The sequence below is a fragment of the Hydra vulgaris genome, chromosome 11 (assembly GCF_038396675.1).
Source record: "Hydra vulgaris chromosome 11, alternate assembly HydraT2T_AEP".
Lineage (NCBI taxonomy): Eukaryota > Metazoa > Cnidaria > Hydrozoa > Anthoathecata > Hydridae > Hydra > Hydra vulgaris.
The window spans coordinates 10402910-10424948 of NC_088930.1; the positions used below are offsets into that span (position 1 = coordinate 10402910).

At 26.7% G+C, this 22039-nt stretch overlaps 2 protein-coding genes across 5 annotated transcripts; one reads left to right on the forward strand and one right to left on the reverse strand.

Annotated features, from left to right (window-relative positions):
* Positions 1-524: 524 nt before the first annotated feature.
* On the forward strand, positions 525-4058 carry LOC105843136 (ras-related protein Rap-2a). Of its 4 annotated transcripts, none has more exons than XM_065810050.1 (3): positions 525-683; positions 2060-2281; positions 3198-4058. In XM_065810050.1, the coding sequence occupies exon 3, from the start codon at positions 3296-3298 to the stop codon at positions 4025-4027; it is 732 nt and encodes a 243-aa protein (XP_065666122.1). In that variant the 5' UTR covers positions 525-683; positions 2060-2281; positions 3198-3295; the 3' UTR covers positions 4028-4058. The 4 variants fall into 4 exon arrangements, with proteins under 4 accessions (XP_065666122.1, XP_065666123.1, XP_065666124.1 ...); XM_065810051.1 differs by having other exon boundaries at positions 528-683; positions 2102-2281; XM_065810052.1 differs by having other exon boundaries at positions 545-639.
* A 15854-nt stretch (positions 4059-19912) lies between these two features.
* LOC136086835 (uncharacterized) lies at positions 19913-20692 on the reverse strand. Its single transcript, XM_065809328.1, has one exon. It carries the CDS (start codon positions 20690-20692, stop codon positions 19913-19915), a length of 780 nt encoding a protein of 259 aa, XP_065665400.1.
* Between the last annotated feature and the right edge of the window lie 1347 nt (positions 20693-22039).

Consider the following 22039-nt stretch of genomic DNA (forward strand, 5'->3'; position numbering starts at 1 on the left):
AAATCTTATTAAAAGATGGAACCAACCAACAGCTTTATTCAATTTATTTAAAAATGAAGCCAACAACTTCGTGTTTATTATTTTAGTATAGTTAAAATTTGAAAGTTGCGATTTTAAAAGTTTTATAATAAAATTGAAAGTATTTTGTTAAAGTTAAAACGTTATGAGTCAACTGAAGGTTGTGAGTTTTTAAATCAATATTAACAATTTTTAATTAACAAAATTAAAATTAATTTTTTGTTGTTGCTGTTTTGTTTCAAACGCAAAAATTTATTTTTTGAGCATGAAACTGTTTTTGTGAATTTAAAAAGAAAAAAAATATATCCTTAGTGTTAAGTTTAGGCCAGTTTTGAATTTGTTTTTTTCATGTATTTTATTATATGCATTTCTTTTATCTATCTTTTACGCTTGTTTTATTTTATGTACTGTTTTAATTACATTATTTAAATTAATAAAATAATTACATTTATTTAAATAATAAAAGTTTCATTTTGTTTTTGTATTTTTGACATTTTAAAACCAATTTTAGCAACTTTTTGTTGCATTCCGGTTTCTCATTTTAGAATTATTTAAACATTCAATTAGACTTGTAAATCTTATATATGTATTACACAAGCTAGCAAGTAATCAAGCACACAAGTAAGTAGAACAAAACACAAGCTAGCAAGTAAACAAGCTCACAAGTAAGCTTAAACCTGAAAGGCGTGTAAAAAGCATTGAAAAGCATGTAGAAATATTTATATTAAACAAATGCATATAATAAAGCATTCAAAAACATTCAAAAGATGAAACATAAGTTCTTTTAAAACTTCTTTTGTAAATTATATAAAGTAAAATTTTCAATGTTTTCTAACGTTTTTAAATGCTTTCTACATGCTTTTCAACGTTCAATATACTTTTTTTCAACTTTTATTTTATTTATTTTATTGTTTTTAAAAAGGTTTTTTGGGGCCATCCATAAATGATGTCAGTAGATAAATGGTGGAGGGGCGCTCAACAATAGTTGTTGACAATAATTGACAATGGGGAGGGGGTGTTGAAACCAAAACAATGTCATTTTTCAAAAAAAAAAAATTTAAGTTTAAATTTACCTTCTATAAGCAGACTAAAAGGTGTTTACACCTACAATGTGATACAAAAATTGTATGATTTTTGGTGCTGGCATAAGGAAAATCATTATTCTGATTGCAATGTAAACAATACTGAAACAGCATTTCTGATTCAGAAACAGCATTGCTTTATCAGAAAAAACCTTTATTTCTTTAAAATCTCAAAGAACAACTTGCGGGGTTAGAATTATCTCCACTTTTTGAAAAAATTAAGTTATTGATGGTGTTATGTACCTCAAAATAATATTTTTCAACTATATTGAAACTTAAGTTATAATCAAAAATGTTGCAGAGAAAACACAAAAAGTAAAAATCTTTTCATGTGCCGTCTCCTAAAATTTTTATTTTGTAAAGAGTTTTATCTCAAAACTCAAAAATGTGGAGAACAAAATAAAGCTATCCTCGCAAATTGATGTTGTGATTTTTACCTCAATTCAGCACTGCTGATAATAATTTTAACTAGAAAATTATTGATGTTTTAAACGTATATATTTATATTCATTTTTAATTTTGTTTTATTAGGGAAGTGTAAGAAAAAGTCATTTTTAAGGGGGTTTGGCCAATATTAAAAAAAATTTATTAAACGAGAAAAAAATTGGGGGGGGGGGGGATGGGAAAAATTACGGACATCACCATCATCATTTATCCATGGTTCATTGTTTGATTTCTATATCTAAAACATTTTGTCTTTAGGTTTTTTAATGTTTATTACATTTTATCAAATGTTTACTTTATGTTTTCCTGCATTTTTTACATGTAATTAAAAAATTTTTTGAACATGTTTTTAAATACTTACTTTATTCTTTTAGTGCTTAAAAATTAATAGTGTTGTGTCTAGTTTTACTATGTTGTGTACACTCCTTAAAAAAGTCAATTTATTAGTATATATGTTCTCCACTTCCCCATTTAACCTTTTCTGAATTTAAGTTATATAATATTGTGTATATTAGGAAATACGACCTTTGCATTTGCAGCATAAACCTTGTGTTTAGTAATATTCCATACACACATAATTCGTCAAATACACTACACAGAGTTCGTCAAATATACTACACATAGTTCGTCAAATACGTTCGTCAAATATACTACAATAAGTTCGTCAAATACACAACTGATTGCGTACAATTTAACTACGATCTGGCTCAAAGAGTAACATTCCTACGTCTCAAAAGGTAAGAGGTTCCTGCTTTTATAAATTATAAAACTATTTTAAATCTTTAAAAAAAATATTTTATTTACGTAAAATTTAGTATAAACATGTTTTATTTGATATTTTAAGAGAATGACTCGGTTAATAGTAATTTAGTTGATTTTGACGGTTGATAACAATTTATTGACTCAATACAGATATTTTACAGATATTCTTTGTCACAGCGCAAACCTTGTCTTGCTCTAAATATATGAATAAATGCCAGGGGATTGAAATTTATTAATTGTGTATAAACCCAGCAGGCGCAAACGTCCTAAAAAGTCTATACGACGTCTTATAGACGTCACAAATGCGTAGGACATCCTTTTTTTTAAATAGAACTTAAGATGTCCAAAGAACTTATTGTGCCTAATGGGAAAGGTGCATCATAAAATTGTTTGCATTATTTGCAAAATCAAGTCATACTAAAATAACTATTTGCTGAGAGGTTTGGCATAGAATTTGTATCAATATATAAGATTTAAAAGTTTTAAAAGTTCAACAGTTTTAAAAGTTCAACAAAAAAGCTATAATAAAAAAAACTTCCTCCTCCGTTTGTCAGGATGTAAAATATTAAGCTTATTTAAAGTACTTTTTTTTACCTTTGTAACTTTGTATTATTTTATTTTGTTGCTTTTGTTGTTGTTGTTGTTGTTGTTGTTGTTGTTGTTGTTTTTGTTATTGTTTTATACTTAAATATTTTTTTAATTTGTTAAATACATTTAATTATTACCGCCATATAAAAAGCAACAAGTGTTTATAACGTTAATTTTTAAAATTACATGATTAAATACTAAGAAAACTACTTGTTGTTAAATAAAACACTTGTAGTGTATTTTGTAGTAAAAACTGTGTTGGTAACCACTTTACTGTAACCTTAGCGTTGTTATGCTTTTTAGATGATAATTTTGTTATCAGCTTGAGTAAAATTTTGATGCCTAGAATCAGTTTTAGATAAAGGCACTGTAATAAAAGAGTTGGTATAAAACTTGATGTAATGAACTTAATTAAACAAATATTTGGAAAAGAGAAGTTCAAAATTCCAAAAGAAAAAACAGTAAAAATTTTAGTGCTAGGAAAAAATGGAGTTGGGAAAACTACTCTTATAAAAAAACTTTGCAATCAAAATTCGTTAGAAACAGTCCCTACCTGCTATGACGTTTATAGAGAAGAAATTTTAATCGACAACTTTAATACTGTAATGGAGTTTATGGATTTTGGAGGTGCAGATATGTTTCCGTCAATGCGCGATATATTTATTCGCAAAGCAGATATATTTATGCTTGTTTATTCTTCTGACGACGACGAAAGCTTTATTCAAATCAAAGAGTTACGCAACACTATTTCCAAAGTAAAAAATAAACAATACACAGAAATTCCAATTATTGTGGTTCGCAATAAAGTAGATCTACAGCGTAAACGTAGAATAAATAAAAAATTGTATGCAACCCACAATGTATCAGCTGTAACAGGATTTAATATAAATGAAATAATGGAAAGTTTAGAAAAAGAGTCAAAGTTTATTGACAGTTCTGAGGGTTTGAAAAATTTACAGCTAAGTGGAAGATATATTTATGATGATCATAACGATAGCATTTTAAAAAGAGAACAGTACCATAGTTCACCAACGATATTTCATCCAAAAGTGACATCTGATGAGCAGATGCAAATAAGACGCGCTATGACAATAAGTCACGAACAAAGTTATCGTTCTTCAGCTTTATTTTAATTGATTATATGCATTAGCTCTGCTTTAATAACTTTTTTTTCTTTAAAATACTAATTATTTATTTTATTGCTAGTCCATTTTATTTTAATGCGTTAAAAAAACTTTTCTTTAACAGAGACGAGTATTATAATTTTTTAAAGGTTTGTATATATGTATTTATGTATGTATGCCTGTATGTATACATAAGTATGTATGCGTACATACGTATTTAAACATATACGTTGTTTTACGTAAGAGTCGTATTGTAAAACGAGTTCAATTTATTATAATTAATAAGTATATACAAATATGCGATAAACACAAAGAAGATATCGTAGATCACAGCCAGTAGTAGAAGAGTCGCTCGAATCCGTTTTTGTTTGATGGGTTACTCCAAAAGAGCGAGGCTTCGATAAGCACGCTATTTATACATATTTCCATAGCGAACATTAATTGTTTTATATAAGCAGCCAATCCAAACAATTTACGTTTATGACGATTTAATTAGCGCAACACTCACGCCACCAACAGTAGTGACGATTAGCTGAATGTTATTTTTATTCACAAACGTAGTTTCAACAACCACACAAAGACACATCAAGAGTATTACTACTTCTCATAATAAAAAGATATTATTTAATTCTCATGAAAATGCCAATCAATTATGCAATTATATATACATACATATATATATATATATATATATATATATATATATATATATTATATATATATATATATATATATATATATATATATATATATATATATATATATATATATAGGCCCGACGATATATGTATATATATATATATATATATATATATATATATATATATATATATATATATATATATATATATATATATATATATAATATATTTAAATTATCTGTTCGTTACTCACACATAATTATTTTAACAAAAATAAATACGTTTTTCAATGTATGTTTATTAGACATGTTTCCAACTTAATGTTCATCTTTAGAAAAATATAAAATTATAAAATTGAAAACATTATATATAAAAACCTTTGAACATCAACTTGTAATATACAAACTGTTAAAAGTATCCTTTGGAAATATAAATCTATAAAAATGATTCTTATAAATATATTTTAAATATGTTACTAGTTTTTAATATCAAAAAAACCTCTTCATAAATATAATTAGAAAACTAAAAAAAACCTCTTCATAAATATAATTAGAAAACTAAAAAAAACCTCTTCATAAATATAATTAGAAAACTAAAAAAAACCTCTTCATAAATATAATTAGAAAACTAAAAAAAACCTCTTCATAAATATAATTAGAAAACTAAAAAAAACCTCTTCATAAATATAATTAGAAAACTAAAAAAAACCTCTTCATAAATATAATTAGAAAACTAAAAAAAACCTCTTCATAAATATAATTAGAAAACTAAAAAAAGGGTGGTTTTTTATCATCCTTAAAATGCTCGCCTGTACGTTAGGAAAATGTTTGAACCGTTAGTTCGTTGTATAAAACATTTCACTTTGCACAAGTGAATTTATAGATAACGTTGGATTTAATTCTTTTAGAAAATAAGTCTGAAACAAAATATATCTTTAAGTTTACCCGGGATATTGATTTTTTTTTAATGGTTTTAATGGCGTTTGGAATACCATCTTAGTAACCATGCCATGGTTATATAGATGGTATTCTTGGTTATATATATATATATATATATATATATATATATATATATATATATATATATATATATATATATATATATATATATATATTATTTTATAAAGATCAATAAATAGGAATTTCTCTTGATACTAAATTTACTTTTTAAAAGAAATTCTCGCTGGATTGTTGTGACCAGCGTCTTCAGCTTAAAAGTTCAACAGCATCCAAAGTCAAGAAACAGCATTCAAAGTCAACAGCATCCAAAGTCAAAGCATTCAACAGCTTAAAAGTTCAACCGCATCCAAAAATGCAATATACTCTCGAATTTGAAAATGACAAAAAACACTAAATTTTCTAGACATATGCATAATAAATAACACAAAATGGTTAGTATGAATTTAAAATACATAGAAAAAATGCAATTACTAACATTCAAGTTAAGGCAACATCAAACCATGACTCACAAATTTTAAATGGAATATTCAAGAGTTTCGTACATAGAGCATTTAATGCATGCAATCAGAAACATATAGAAAATGAACTGAAATTCCTTATTCAAGTACTTGTCGAAAATGGCTACAAACAGTTCAATCTCATAAAAATCATAAAAGAAATATAACGAAAGAACAAAAAATCACTAGTGACTATTAAAAACATTGAAAACATCACCAATACGTATTTAACGGTTTCATTACCTTGGGTACCAATATTGTCTCCCAAATTACGTAAGGTGTTTAAGAAGGTATGATATAAAACGGTCTTTAAATCAAACCTGAACCTAGAGGCAATATTAACATCAAGAAATAAATCCAAGCCACAAATGAACAACCACCCAGTCTACCTTATTAAATGTCATTGTAGCAAAAAGTATATAGGTGAAACAAAAATGCAAATAAAAACACGCATTCAACAACACAAAAACAGTACAATAGGAAATAAAACAGAACGATCTGCATTAGTCACACACATGAGGCATTGTACACAATAAATTAACTAGGACAGTTGCAGAACTCTAAAAGTTGATGCTAAAAAGTGTGATAGGAAAGTTCGTGAGGTACTTGAAATACAGTACCACCAATATGCCCCTCAACAAAACGGTATCAATTTAGATGAGGGACAATATGTGTCAACAAAATTTTGGACACCATTTATGGCGCAATTATGTCAGAAAAAGATGAAACTGTCCTATTGACATACAATAGAACTGCCGTTTTAAAAGTAAGATATAAACAAAACAACAACAACAAAAAAAAACAACTTTTAAGCTGAAAATTAAAAAAAAAAAATTTAGTATCGTGAGAAATTCGTATTTATTGATGTTTATAAAATAATAATTTACATACTCTCATACATGATTTCTACATTCAAAAAAATATATATATATATATATTCTATATACTTTTTATATATACTACTGATAAATAACCCCATTTTGTTGATCGTATCTAAAAAAGGTTCAAATTTGGCGACTGAGGGTACAAAAAGTTTCCAATTTTCATAATTTTTTCACAACTATAAATATACATATAACTTACTTGCACTTTATTATATTATATTATATTATATTAGATATCATTACTTTGCTATTTTTAGATATATCGAAAAAAGCTAGAAATTGATCACAAGTAATTATTATAAGGAAACTTTTTATTTTTAAAGTTTGTTAACAAATTATTTAAGCTATACTTAAATTAAATAAAAAATTGTTTTATAAATTTATAAGTTGGTTTATAAATTTATAAATTAGTTTATAATTCTTTTTGATTATTCGTCTAAAGTTAACAGCATATGGCATTGTTACTAAAGTTGGTATTCCAAACGCCATTAAAACCATTTAAAAAAAATCAATATCCCGGGTAAACTTATAGATATATTTTGTTTCAGACTTATTTCCTAAAAGAACTAAATCCAACGTTATCTATAAATTCACTTGTGCAAAGTGAAATGTTTTATACAACGAACTAACGGTTCAAACATTTTCCTAACGTACAGGCGAGCATTTCAAGGATGATAAAAAACCACACGTTTTTTAACATTTAAAAAATAACATGTATTCACAGAAAGTATTATTCTTTTTAAAATTCTCGACCCATTAAATTCTCTACAGCCAACCTTCTCCAAACCATCCTTTAGGAGACGCTGATTCCTTCATTATTTATCATTGTTGCTAGTTGAGCCACACTTTTTTTTCTGTTTTTAAGACAGATGTCCTTGATTTTACGGTCACAATGAGGAGTAGTTATTTTTTTTCTGTAACTTCTGCCGACGCGGTCTGGTTCTAGGGGCAAATTTGTATCAATTTTTCTTTTGATTCGGTTCACCACTGACTTTGAAACACTTGTAAATATTGCTATCTTTCTCTCAAAATGTTTAGAATGAAGAAGTAAGGTTTTTTCCTCCCTAGATTTTCTTGGAGTTAAGTCTGAAATTTCTTTTTTTGCTTGAAACTTAAATGAACTTAAGGACTTCACCGTAAACTTAAAATCCTTTTGACATTCCATAATTTAGGTCCTCGATAAGATATACAATACTCTGAGAGTTTGTTACATTTCCGAGGCAATTTATAGTTAATGTTTCTATTTGATCTTAGATTATACTTATCATTTAGCTTTATTTCGAACTTATCATTAAAATTTACTGGTAAAAGATTATTGTAGTATCTATACATAAAAATTAGATGCTTGTAGATATTTATTTCAAATATATCCATCATTTTCATATCTTTCATAAGAGGTTTTGCATGTTCACGTTTATGTTTAGAGTATATGATTCGGCAAGCGTGTTTTTGTAGCTTATAAGTTTTTTCAAGTTTTGTTTTATGCCTACTTGCCCATGATATATGAGCATAGTTAGTGAAACAGTGAATTAGCCCAAAATATATCAATTTAAGACTTAAAATATTCACGTATGGGCGGACTCGATACATTACGCCAATAGTTCTGGTGATTTTTGATTGAAAATCAAAAATCACCAGAACTTGTTTTTTTTTTATGAAATAGAGTATAATTTGTTTTCTCAACAATAAGTCACAGTTTGTTTGCCCTAAACCAAATATTAACTTTATTTAATTCCATATTCATATCTGAATAGAGATGTTTAATATTATTATTGGTGAGAAATAGATTTGTATCATCTGCAAATATTATTGAATTTAATTTTAATGATGCATTACAAAAGTCATTAACATAAATAAGAAATAGGAGTGGACCAAGGATTGATGCCTGCAAAACTCCGCATACGACATTTAATGTTCCGGATTGTTCATTACGAACATACTGCTTTCTATCTGTAAGATAACTTTCAATCCAGGAATATGTTGTATTATTTATACCGTAATGCTTAATTTTTCCTAAGAGAATGCAATAGTCAACTATATTGAATGCTTTAGATAGATCTATAGATACTCCTAAAGTATGTTTGTTATTGTTAAAACCATTAGTTATATGGTTGACTATTTCAATAATTGCATGTTCAGTTGAGTGATTTTTCTGAAACCCGAATTGTTTGGGGTAAAATAAATTGTTTATAGTGAAATACTCGAATATTCTATTAAAAATTACGCGTTCAAACAATTTTGAGAATACAGAAAGTAATGATATAGGTCTATAGTTTGTGATGTCCGAATGATCGTTGCATTTGTAAATTGGGATTATTTTAGCTCTTTTAAGAGCATCAGGGAAAATACCGAACTTTAATGAAAGTTTCAGTATATGAAACAAAGGTTTACCTAAGCTAGTTTTGTTGAAAATCACTATATTACTAGAGATTTCATCATATCCTGGGGATTTTTTTTTTTAAAGAAGAGTACGCTGTTTCAAATTCTTTATAACTTAATTCATTATCATAAAATATTATGTTATTTGAGGGTTTTAGATTTTAAATTATTCTGATGTTGCCAATATTTTTTTGGCAAGTTTAGGTCCAACATTTGTGAAATACTTGTTGAACTCTTTTGAGATTAGGTTTTGACAGAACATATCGGTGTTGTCAATATTTATTTTCTTAGGCAGTGAAGGAGCAATATTTTTGTCTTTTTCCGATAATATTATTAATTATGGACCATGTTTTTTTACTATTGAATTGGCAATTCGAATTTAGCCTACTGAAATAACTTTTTTTTTTGCATTTTTGATTTGTGATTAGTAAAAGTATTTATATTTTTTGTAATTTAGTTCATTTTTTGTGTTCTTATTTTTTAGAAATTTGTCATATAGTTTTTGGCTTTTTTTTGAGCATTTTAATAGCGATTTGGTCATCCATGGATTAGCAATAGCTTTTGCCTTAACTTTAATATCCTCATATGGACAGGTTTCATTGCAGTGTTTTAATAATGTACTTAAAAAGTTATTATAAGCTTCGTTAGTATCATTGTATTTATATACATTACTCCATGATTCTTGTTTTAATGTACTCGTGTTTGTTAATATTACAAAATTTAATGTTACGTTTTTTCAAATTAATAACATTTAGTTGACTTTCAGACTCAGTTTTTAAATAATTTACTTTTAAGAAGATAGGAAATTAATCACTAATATCTGTTAGGAAAATTCCAGTTTCAAATGTTGATTTTAGGCGGTTATTAATGAAGATATTGTCAATTGCAGTTGCTGAGTTTTTTGTAACACGTGTGGGTTTATTAATTATTGATAAGACGTTGAGTTTAAATAGCATTTCAAAAAAGGATTTTATTTTAGGAAATTTTTGATAAGTCAAAACATCAAGGTTTATGTCCCCAATAATATATGGGTTTTTATTTTCATTAATAATTTTTATGATTAGAATTTTTCATAAAATTTTCAAATGGTTTAATTTTACCATTTGGTGGACGATAAATACATCCTACTAATATATTACTATATTTATTTAATTTCGATGAAAAGACTTTCGTGGTTAGAATTAGAGAAACATTGTGCTTTTTTAATTTTATACATATATTTATTGGAGACATAAACCCCTAATCCTCCACCTTTTTTCCCACTGGCTCTTCGTTGGCTAACTAGTTTATAAGATTGCAGACTAGAGATTCAATTCAACAGAACTTTTTGTATCATGCCAAGTCTCCGTAAAAGCTATGACATCGAACGCGTAATTTAAAATACTTAAAAGTTCTTTCAACTTCTCAATATTTTGTTGCATGCTTCTAATGTTTACGTGTGATATAGAAAATGAATTAAGATCCTTTGATACTTTGAAGTCGAAAGGACTAAAATACGGTGTGTCAATTATGTTCATTTGAGTTTTTTGAAAAATATTTATGTTTTCATTAGATAAGTTATTAATAATATTCTCCCGAAATGGGTCAAAGTTTAGGTTTTCAAAATCTCTACTTTTTAGAGTTTTCATTTCCATTTTTGAAAATAAAGAATTTAGATTAAGCAAATAGTTTCGATAATTTTACTTTATATATATAAATTAAGTTTTGATGGTTGCGTACTCGCCCATGTTATGTTTGCATAGCTGATGAAGCAATGAATTAGTCCAAAATATATTAGTTTGAGACTTTGTTTATTGATATAGGAGCGAACTCGATACCTCATACCAATTATATTAATGATTTTAGATTGAATATATCTTATTTGAGGAAGCCAGGATAAATTCTCATCAACAAAAACTCCTAAGAATCTAATATTGGCTTGTTTTTTAATTAAGTTATCATTTAAGATAAGGTCAGGCAACTTAAGAGGAAGGTTTTCTTCTTGTGTTTTTTTATGGAGTAATATATAGTTTGTTTTCTCTGAGTTAAGAGAGAGTTTGTCAGCCCTAAACCAATTATTTACTTTACTTAGTTCAATATTTATATCTAAGTATAATTTTTTTAATATCGTTGTTAGTAAGAAATATATTTGTACCATCAGCAAACATGACTGAATTATTTTTTAAAGATGCATTGCAAAAATCATTTATATAAATTAAAAATAGGAGTGGACTAAGAATAGATCCTTGGGGAACTCCACATAAAACATTTAAAACTCCAGATTGTATATTACACACGTATTGTTTTCTATTGGTAAGATAACTTTTAATCCAATTGTAAGTTTTATTAATTATACCATAGCGCTTTAGTTTATCTAATAGGATGCAATGGTCAACTGTGTCAAAAGCTTTTGATAAGTCAATAAATACTACTAGAGTAAATTTGTTTTGTATAAAACCATCAGTTATTTGATTAACTAATTCAATGATTGCATGCTCTGTTGAAAGATTTTTTTGAAATCCAAACTGGTTTGGGTAAAGTAATTTGTTTTTAGTGAAGTGATTATAGATTCTATTATAAATTACACGTTCAAAAAGTTTTGAAAATACAGAAAGTATTGATATAGGTCTATAATTGGTTATGTCTGAATGTTCATTGCATTTAAAAATAGGAATTACTTTTGCTAATTTAAGTACATCAGGGAAAATCCCCGATGTTATTGAGAGCTTAAGTATATGGATCAGAGGTCTGCTTAGACTGATTTTATTGAAGATAACTAAATCGCTAGTTATTTCATCGAACCCTGGTGCTTTCATTTTTTTTAAAGAGGAAAAGGCTTCTTCAAATTCTTTATAGTTGAATTCCTTATCATACATGATAGCGTTATTTGCGGGTTTTAGGGAGTTTTTAAATGAATCAGATGTTGGACTTATTTTATTAGCGAGATTAGGACCAATATTTATAAAATATTTTTTAAATTCTTCCAAGATTTGTTTTTTACAGAATATGTCAGTGTTGTTGATATTAATTCTTTTTGGTAAAGAAGTTGAATTTATTTTTTTCCTTCCCATTATCTCATTAATGATGAACCACGTTTTCTTATTGTCAGATTTGCATATAATGATTTGATTACTGTAGTATTTATTTTTAGCCTTTTTGACAAGATTTTGGTAAAAATATTTATAATTTTTGTAATTTATCTCATTTTCAGTGTTTTTATTTTTTCAAAATCTATTATAGAGTTTTTGCTTCTTCTTTGAGCATTTTATCAGTGATTTATCCATCCACGGATAGGCAACTGCTTTTGTCTTAATTGTATGTTCTCTTGAGGACAGGTTTCATTAAAGCAATCTAGGAATATAGCTAAAAAATTATTAAAAGCTTCGTTAGTGTCATGACATCTATATACGTTGGACCATGTTTCTTGTTTTAGTCTAATTGATAATTCATTAGTATTACTTGTTTTAAGATTGCGTTATTTCAAATTATAACTTTTGGTTCATAATCAGACATGGTTTTTAAATTTCAAACTTTTATAAATATTGGAAAGTGATCGCTAATATCAGTCATAAATATCCCGGTTTCAAATTCCATTTCCAGGTAATTATTAATTAAAATATTGTCTATTGCCGTTGCCGAGGTTTTTGGCACTCGTGTTGGCTTAGTAATTGCTGACAAGACATTAAATTTAAGAAGCATATCAAAAAAAGGATTTTGTTTTCGGAGACTTTGTATAAGTTGGAGCATCAAGGTTTTTTATTTATAATTTCAATGAAAAGGCTTTTATAATTATCGTTTGAGAAGCATAGTATGTTTTTTACCTTAAAATCATGCTTTTTGAGACATAAAGCCCTAACCTTCCACCTTTTTTTCCACTTCCCCTTGTTTGACTAATAAGTTCATAAAATGGCAAATTAAAAGTAGAATTTAATTCAAGAGAATTTTCAAAATCATGCTAAGTCACTAAAAGAGCTATGACGTCGAACGTGTAATTTGTAATATTTAAAAATTCTTTTATTTTCTCAAAATTTTGCTGTGTGCTTCTAATGTTTATATGCAAAAGTGAAAAAGAACAATGATCGTTTATTATTTTAAAATCAAAAGGATCAATATTTGGTGTGTCAATTAAGTTCATTTGGGTTTCTTGAAAAATATTTATATTTTCTTCAGACAGGTTATTTAAATAGTTACCCTCAAAAGATTTTAAATTTTCAAAATGCGTAGCCATTTTTAACAAATAATTAAAAAGATCAAATAAAATATCCATAGATAAAAACAATTAATTAAATCAAAACTTTAAAATTTAGAACGTAACTTTTAAAAACAAATGCCAGTAGGGTAGACAATAGTCATGTTCTACATGTTTCTAAGTTTTTTCTCAAAAAAATTGCGTAAAGTAGTTGCAAATCCAATTGTCTGACTAATCGAGAGTTATTGTTGATCTTAGATAATTTGTTATATTTTTTTAATCCAGAATGTGATCTCTCTCTAGAATCAACGCTCACTAGAATCATTAAATATACTTATCTGAAATACAATTATCTGAAAGAATTTTTGGTTGTCCTTTCTTAACTAAGTAGTCTCTTATTTGTTGACTAATTACTTGGGTCAAAGTAGCAGGATTATCTGTTATATTCGGTTCTTCATTATAATATTTTTCTTTACTCTCAGTCGTAATGGATTGAATTGATCAAATAAACCTTTGAAGAACAACTTTGTTGAGACCATATATTTTGAATTGGTTTCTTTCAATTTTTGGAAAAAAATGATCAATAAAGCTTTTATTAAAACGATGATATTGCATAGCTGTAATTCTATATAAATTTTTCTAGAAACTTACTCGTTTGTTGAACTCGTGATTTGAGGAAAAAAATTTATATCATGTCTATAAATACTCTAAATTCTGGACTAATGGTAGTCGACTAATGGTCGACCAAGGGACTAAGAAAATCTTCAAAAATTAAACAAAAATTATATATAAAATACTTAAAAACAAAATCCAATGTTACAAATTTAAATAAAATTCGTAAAAATTAAAAAAAAAATTATTACTCTAATACAATTACTAAATATAAAAATGACTTCAAAGATTTATGGAAAATATTAAAAGAAATAACAGGAAAACAGAATACCTGCTCAACTATCCTGCCAAAAATTATAACCCTAACCCTGACCCTAACCCTAACCCTGAACCATAAACTATAAAAATCAACCACAAAACAATTCATGATGAAAACGTCATTGCAAATGAGTTTAACAACTTCTTTGTTAATATAGGATCTAAACTTGCTTCCCAAGTTCCTAGTGCAAATAAATCTTTTGATAAATATTTAGATCGTAATAAAAATGAATTGAATAACGAAAAACTAACCATGTTAGAATTTAACAATGCTTTTAAAAGCCTAAAAAGAAACAAAGCAATCGGAATCGACGACATCAATAGCAACATTATAATTAATTGCCAAAACGAGCTTAAAGTTCCTTTATTTAAAATATTTAAACACTCCTTAGAGGAAGGTATCTTTCCTGAAAAACTGAAAACTGCGAAAGTAAAACCTATTTTTAAATCAGGAGATACAAGTGAAATAGGCAATTACAGACCAATATCAATATTTTCTACATTCTCTAAGATACTTAAGAGAATTATGCACAATAGAGTATATACTTTTTTTAAAGAAAATAATTTTATTTACTCCAAGCAATTCGGCTTTCAAAAAAATACATCAGCTGAACACGCAATCCTTCACCTAGTTGATGAAATAAAAAACTCTTTTACAAACGGAGAAGTTACATTAGGTGTATTCATAGATCTCTCTAAGGCTTTTGATACAGTCGACCACAAAATATTATTATCAAAGCTTAACATGTATGGCATAAGGGGTAGAACGAACAAATGGATAGAAAGCTACTTAGATAAACGTGTGCAATCTATATACTATGGAGATAATAAACTCTCTAATCCTTCCATATTAAAGTGTGGTGTTTCTTAGGGTTCAATACTTGGGCCTTTGCTTTTTTTAATCTACTTTAACGATCACTATCGGGCATTAAAAAGAATTTCAACTATAATGTTTGCTGATGATAGCAACTTTTTTATCTCCGGAAAAAATATAAACGAACTGTGCGTAGAAATGAATCAAGAATTATATATCATACATATATATAAATATATATATATATATATATATATATATATATATATATATATATATATATATATATATATATATATATATATATATATATATATATATATATATATATATACATATATATATATATATATGTATGACAATGTAAAGCGGTTCTTGATGATAAGACCTTTTGGTCTTCTGCAAGTTTCCCGCGTTCTTCTTACAGTTCGTATTACAGAAGTTTGTTTATTATTTATGTTTGTGATTTTTTTTTTTTTTAATATATTTATATGTATATTCAATCTTAACGAATCTTTATTATGTAATCACGAAAATGTATACTATGGAACAAAAAATACATAAACAAAAAAAAAAAAAAAAAAAAAAAATTATTAAAAGAAACGACGCATGTATATGTGAACCGAATAAACACGGCGTTAATTTTTGTTCAATAATCTCCCGATTACGAGTTTGCGCGTGTTTTCACACTTACAGTCATAGTAAGTGGAAAATATTTAACGATAACAATAAAGTTTTAATAGACATTATCAAAAGTTTTTGTGAGTGGTTTCTATCGGTACAGACATTTTGTGCTAAACAAAATCGATTTATAAGTAAACAAAGCGTATGTATCATTACAAAATTTAGACGCTCCATTTATAATTCTCCTGAATAAAAATTAATTATTAAAAAACTAAAAATCTATATGTAAAAAATTTTTTCAAACTTACAAATCTTCAAAAATAATTCAAAGAAATTATGAAATATAAGTAATTTAATTAGTAAATAAAATAAATGGAAAACTCTTCTTAGAAAATGCTGCTATAAAAATTATTTTAAATTGACTTGTAGTTAAAGGTTCTTTTAATTTCGTTGCAGGAAGGTAAGTCGTCAAGTGCAGCCTGCCAATATCTTAAAAACAAAAATAAAAAATTACTACCGTCCTATCAATTTATCATATTCTATTTTCATTCAATTTGTAAACTCTATTTCATAAATCTACACACGCTGTAATTTGCATAGCTTGTTGATCAGCCTAGCATTAGATATGTTGTGGATTAAATAAGGTTAGAACCTTAACTTAGTCTTAAACAAATAGAATAATTTAATCTTTAACCAATATAATAACTTAACCTTAAATCAATAGAACTACTAAAAAAAAAGCATAACATTAAGAAAGGTGTCATCTGATAACAATAAGACAATTTAAAAAACAGACCGGGACTCAAAGAAGATATGGGTGATACAATACCACCACAATCTTTTCATAGAGCCCCTTGAAAAAATAAAATGTCAAAATGTTCAAATAAACTGCAGATAAAAGTAAGATGTAAAAACTTCAAATTTAAATACTCAAGGATTTAAAATATATACACCATTGCATAAATAACTACAAAAGATATGTACAATTAATTTTTGAAAAAATAAAAAAGTAAAACTATTTTGATAAAACTTAACAGAGTTCTTGTAATTCCTCCGAATTAAAAATGTGTTTTTTTGCTAGCAACTTAAATGAGTTTAATGATTTTACCATATTATCTTTTTTGGCTTCTTTTTTTTTAAAATAGTTCCATATTTTTGGTCCGCGAAATGCTATTGAACACTCTGTAAACTTGTTTAGTTTCTTAGGCAATTTAAAGAAATTTGATTGGTTTATTCTAAGGAAATACTTTTCATTTATATTTTTTTTAAACTTACAATTAAAATTTACTGGAGTTAGGTTATTTGTAAACTTATACATAAAAATTAGGTGTTGATAAATATTTATTTCATAAATATTCATCATTTTCATGTCAAGCATTAAGGGTTTCGTGTGCTCCCTTCTTTTTTTTCCGTATATAATTCTACACGCATGTTTTTGAACACTAAGTATATTTTTAAGTTTAGTAGTTTGCGTGCTGCCCCATGTAATATTGGCATAACTGATAAAACAATAAATTAAAGAGAAGTAAACTAATTTAAGACATATAATATTAACATAAGGACGAACTCGGTACATCATGCCGATGGCTTAACTAACTTTTGATTGTAAATATTTAATATGGGGAAGCCAAGATAAATGCTTTTCCACAAGTATCCCTTTAAAGAACTTTAAAGAGTCTTCCTGTTTTATTTCTTTATTATTTAAAAAAAGATCTGGTAGTTTGAGGGGAAGGTTTACTTCTTGCGACTTTTTATAAAATACTGTATACTTTGTTTTTTTAACGTATAATGAGAGTTTATTTGCTTGAAACCAATCATTTATCTTATTTAATTCAAAGTTCATGTCAGCATAAAGTTGCTTGATACTATAGTTGGAAAGAAAGAGATTTGTATCATCAGCAAACATAGTTGGGTTTAATTTCACTGATGCATTACTTAAGTCGTTTATATAAACTAAGAATAAGAGAGGGCCTAGTATTGATCCTTGGGGTACTCCACAGGGGACTTTAAGAATTCCGTATTCTTTTTTATGAACATATTGTGTTCTATCAGTAAGGTAACTTTTAATCCAATTGAAGTCCTTATTAAATACCCCATAATACTTTAATTTTTCTAACAAGATGGAATGATCAACAGTGTCAAAAGCTTTAGTTAGATCAATAAATATACCTAAGGTAAATTTATTTTCATTAAAGCCATTATTTATTTGATCGACTAATTCAATAATCGCATGTTCAGTTGAAAGATTTTTCTGAAATCCGAATTGTTTTGGATAAAAAAAATTGTTTTTTGTTAAGTGGTCAAAGATTCTATTATAAATTACACGTTCGAATATCTTTGAAAATACAGAAAGCAATGATATAGGCCTGTAGTTAGAAACATTTGCATGATCATTATTTTTATAAACTGGAATTACTTTTGCGAGTTTTAGTACATCAGGAAATATTCCTTGGCCCAGTGAAAGCTTGACTATATAGAACAATGGTCTACTGATGCTTTTTTTATTTGAAATTAGTATATTACTGGGAATACCGTCAAATCCTGATGAATTTTTATTTTTTATCGAAGAAAAAGCCGTTTCAAATTCTTTTAATGTCAAGTCGAAGTCATACAACGTTTTATCATTTGATGGTGTTAGATAGGTTTTATAAGAATTAAGGGGTGTTTTAATTTTGTTATCTAGATCAAGTCAAACATTTGATCGATATAAAAATAATTGTATGCTTTACAATTTTTTTCATTAGTTGTGCTTTTATTTTTAAGAAATTTATTATACAGTTTTTTTTGGTTCTAGAGCATTTAATAAGTGTTTTATCCATCCATGGATTAGCAAGTGTTTTTGTTTTTATTTTTAATACTTCATTTGGACAAGCTTCATTAAAAATCTCTTGTAATTTGTCTAAAAATAAATTACATGCTTCATTTGCAGTTTGACTTTTATAAACATCAATTCTCTAAATATAATTTGTTCGTAAGATTGTTTTTACTATGAGTTGAAAGGTTGCGTTTATTTATATATAAAATTTTGGGTTGATCATTTGGAATAACTTTTATATTTTTTATGGTAATGTATATTGGGAAATGGTCGCTAATATCCGTCTTAAATATTCCTGCCTCAAATGATGTTTCTAAGAGATTGTTAATAAAAATATTATCTATTGCAGTTGCAGAAGTTCTATTAACCCGAGTCGGTTTATTAATTACTGACAAAACATTGTACTTATATAACATGTCAAAAAAAGATTTTGTTTTTGGAAATTTCTGGTATGTTAGTGCATTCAAGTTTATAACCCCAAGGATAAATAATTTTTTTTTCTCGTTGTTTGTTTTTAAAATAGTTTCTTCGATAAAGTCTTGAAATGATCTAATTTTACCACTAGGTGGTCGGTACACGCATCCAATTATACTATTTTTGTTTTTTGCATTAATTACTTCAATAAAAAGACTTTCATAATTGTTATTTGCTACACTTAATCGCTTTTTTATTTTAAATTGATACTTTTTAAGTACGTAAACACCCAGTTCTCCGCCTTTTTTATTGCTTCCTCGTGGTTGGCTAATTAGTTTGTAATTTGCCAAACTATAATTCGAATTCAACTCTAGAGGACTTTCTGAATCATGCCAAGTCTCTGACAGAGATATGACGTCGAACGAGTAATTTATAATAAATAAAAATTCTTTAAATTTTTCAAAATTTTGCCGCATGCTTCTTATGTTTAAGTGTAATACAGAAAATGAGTTTAAATCTTTTTTGATTTTAAATTCATAAGGATCAAAATATGGTGTTTTAATTAAACTCATTTGAGTTTCTAAAAAAATATTTAAGTTGTCATCAGAAAGATTGTTCAAAAGAATATCTTCAAAAGGATCATAATTTAATTTTTCAAAATCTAATTGGTCAAACACATTATTCGCCATTTTTGATAAAAAAAAGAAAAAAGTAAAAAATTTAAATTAGCAAAAAAAAGGTAAATAAATACTCATAAGAAAATAGTATATTAAGGACATAAAATACTTTCCTTTTCTTTCCAATCACGTACGATTAATTTATCGTACGATATGTATGCAAATTTCCCCGACTCTCTTTCCACTTTCATTTTTTCACGCAAATCTTTTCGAATAAGGTTTGTTTCTGCGCAGAAGTTCTCGTTAATATATAAATTTTTTCCTTTTAAACTTGAAGATTTTTTGAGGATTGCGATTTTATCCTTGAAGTCCAATAATTTGAGAACTATAGTCCTCGGGTTTTGAGTGACCGTGTTACCAGTGCGATGCGCTCGCTCAATTTTTATATTTACCAAGCCAAGTTGCTCTTCAAACAAATTTAGAACCTTTGCCTCACTCACTTCCCAGGTTTCGTTTTCAGCTTCCTCTATTCCGTCTATCCTTAGATTATTTCTTCTTGCTCGGTCCTCTATTTCTCTTAATTTATTTTTTACATAAACAAATTCACTCTTACCTTTTATTTTGTCGTTTGTTTCTTTTTTTTTATCCACGACTGTAATGGCGGTCTTTATTTTGTTTTCAAAAATTTCTTCATGGAAGTTTAAGCTTATTTTCAACTCTTCAACATCTTTTGATAATAATTTCAAAATACTTGTATTGTCATTATATAGCTTTTCAACTTTATCTAAACGTTCGTTTGTTATTTTTAAATTTGCGTTAATTATATTTACGAAATTTACTTCTTGTCTTTTAAGCATCGCTTCCGTTTTTTTCTCAAATTCGTCCAACATATTCTGGATCATCTTTTTTATTTCCACGAGAGTAACTGTCATATTGATTAATTGTTTAATGTATAAATATATATATTTTTACATTTGTATTTTTAATAATTTTTTTTTTTTTTTTTACCACGCTGCAAAACACGTCCGTTCCGTTTAAAATCTCAAGCGGATAATCAAAATGCAAAAGTATTTTCAGAAATAAAATGTGACCAAAAATTTTTTTTTTGTACATTCTTTTTAATATTTGTTAGCACAAATTTTTAATACAAAGCCATAAAACTGAGCAGCTTTGCAAGTCATTACATCAGTGATACCTATTTTGAAATTCACAATACTTGGATCATGGCTTTACTTAGAAAACCTTAACACAATCATCAAGGTTTATAATAATCTGATGGCTTGTATCAGATTACTATTACCTCATACAAAGTATATCTGATACCTTGTATTAGATGTTTATCAACTTTAAAAAGCAAACTACAAATTATTTTTTGTTTTTGAACATGCAACATATAAATGGATATTAATGAATATAAATGAGAGAAGTTTTTTAAGATATACACCAACATTTGTATGAAAAATTATAATTTTAAAACATTTAAATCTGTAACAATAGAAAATTTGTGAACACTTCAGTTCATTACTCATATAATGTAACATTGTATTCAAATAGTTGTTTGAATACACTAATTATAATTCCTAAAATACGTTTTTGTAGCTGTTTATACTTTTTATTAGTCTTTACATTCCTAGAGGTCTTTCAATAATAAAACAGTTGTAATCAATAATAAACTTCAATAAAAATGTTTATCAATTTAATAATAAGTTAATAATATATAACCAAGTAAAAAATATATCCTTTGTAAAAATACTTATTGAAGTTACAATACAAGTATACAAAAAAAAAATGCAGGATAAAATCCAGACTAGAATTTTCAAATTTAATGAACATAACTTTGAAATTAATGAATACGAAATAAAACATAGAAAAAAAAACACAAAACAAAAATATAAAAGTAAAAATTTATAATTAATATAAACAATTATGAAGATCTAATAATAAAAAGATAAAACCTGGAACTTCAAAAACTGTCAAACTGTCATTTTAATCAAATAACAATAAAATAATTTACTAACCTTATAATGGCAGTTAATGTTAATAAAATAATTTACTAACCTTATAATGGCAAAACATTAAACAAACGAGAAGTCTTACACTGAGGAAACAATCAAAAACGCATTGAATAAGATTGAAAATGGCGAGTTAAGCTTAAGAGGCGCAGCTTAATTCTACCGCATAACAAAATCAACATTATCCGACCGAAAATCAAATAAGACTTTAATAGTTGGTAGTGGCAATAAAACAAAATTGAGCCCTTTTATCGAGTTAACCTTGGT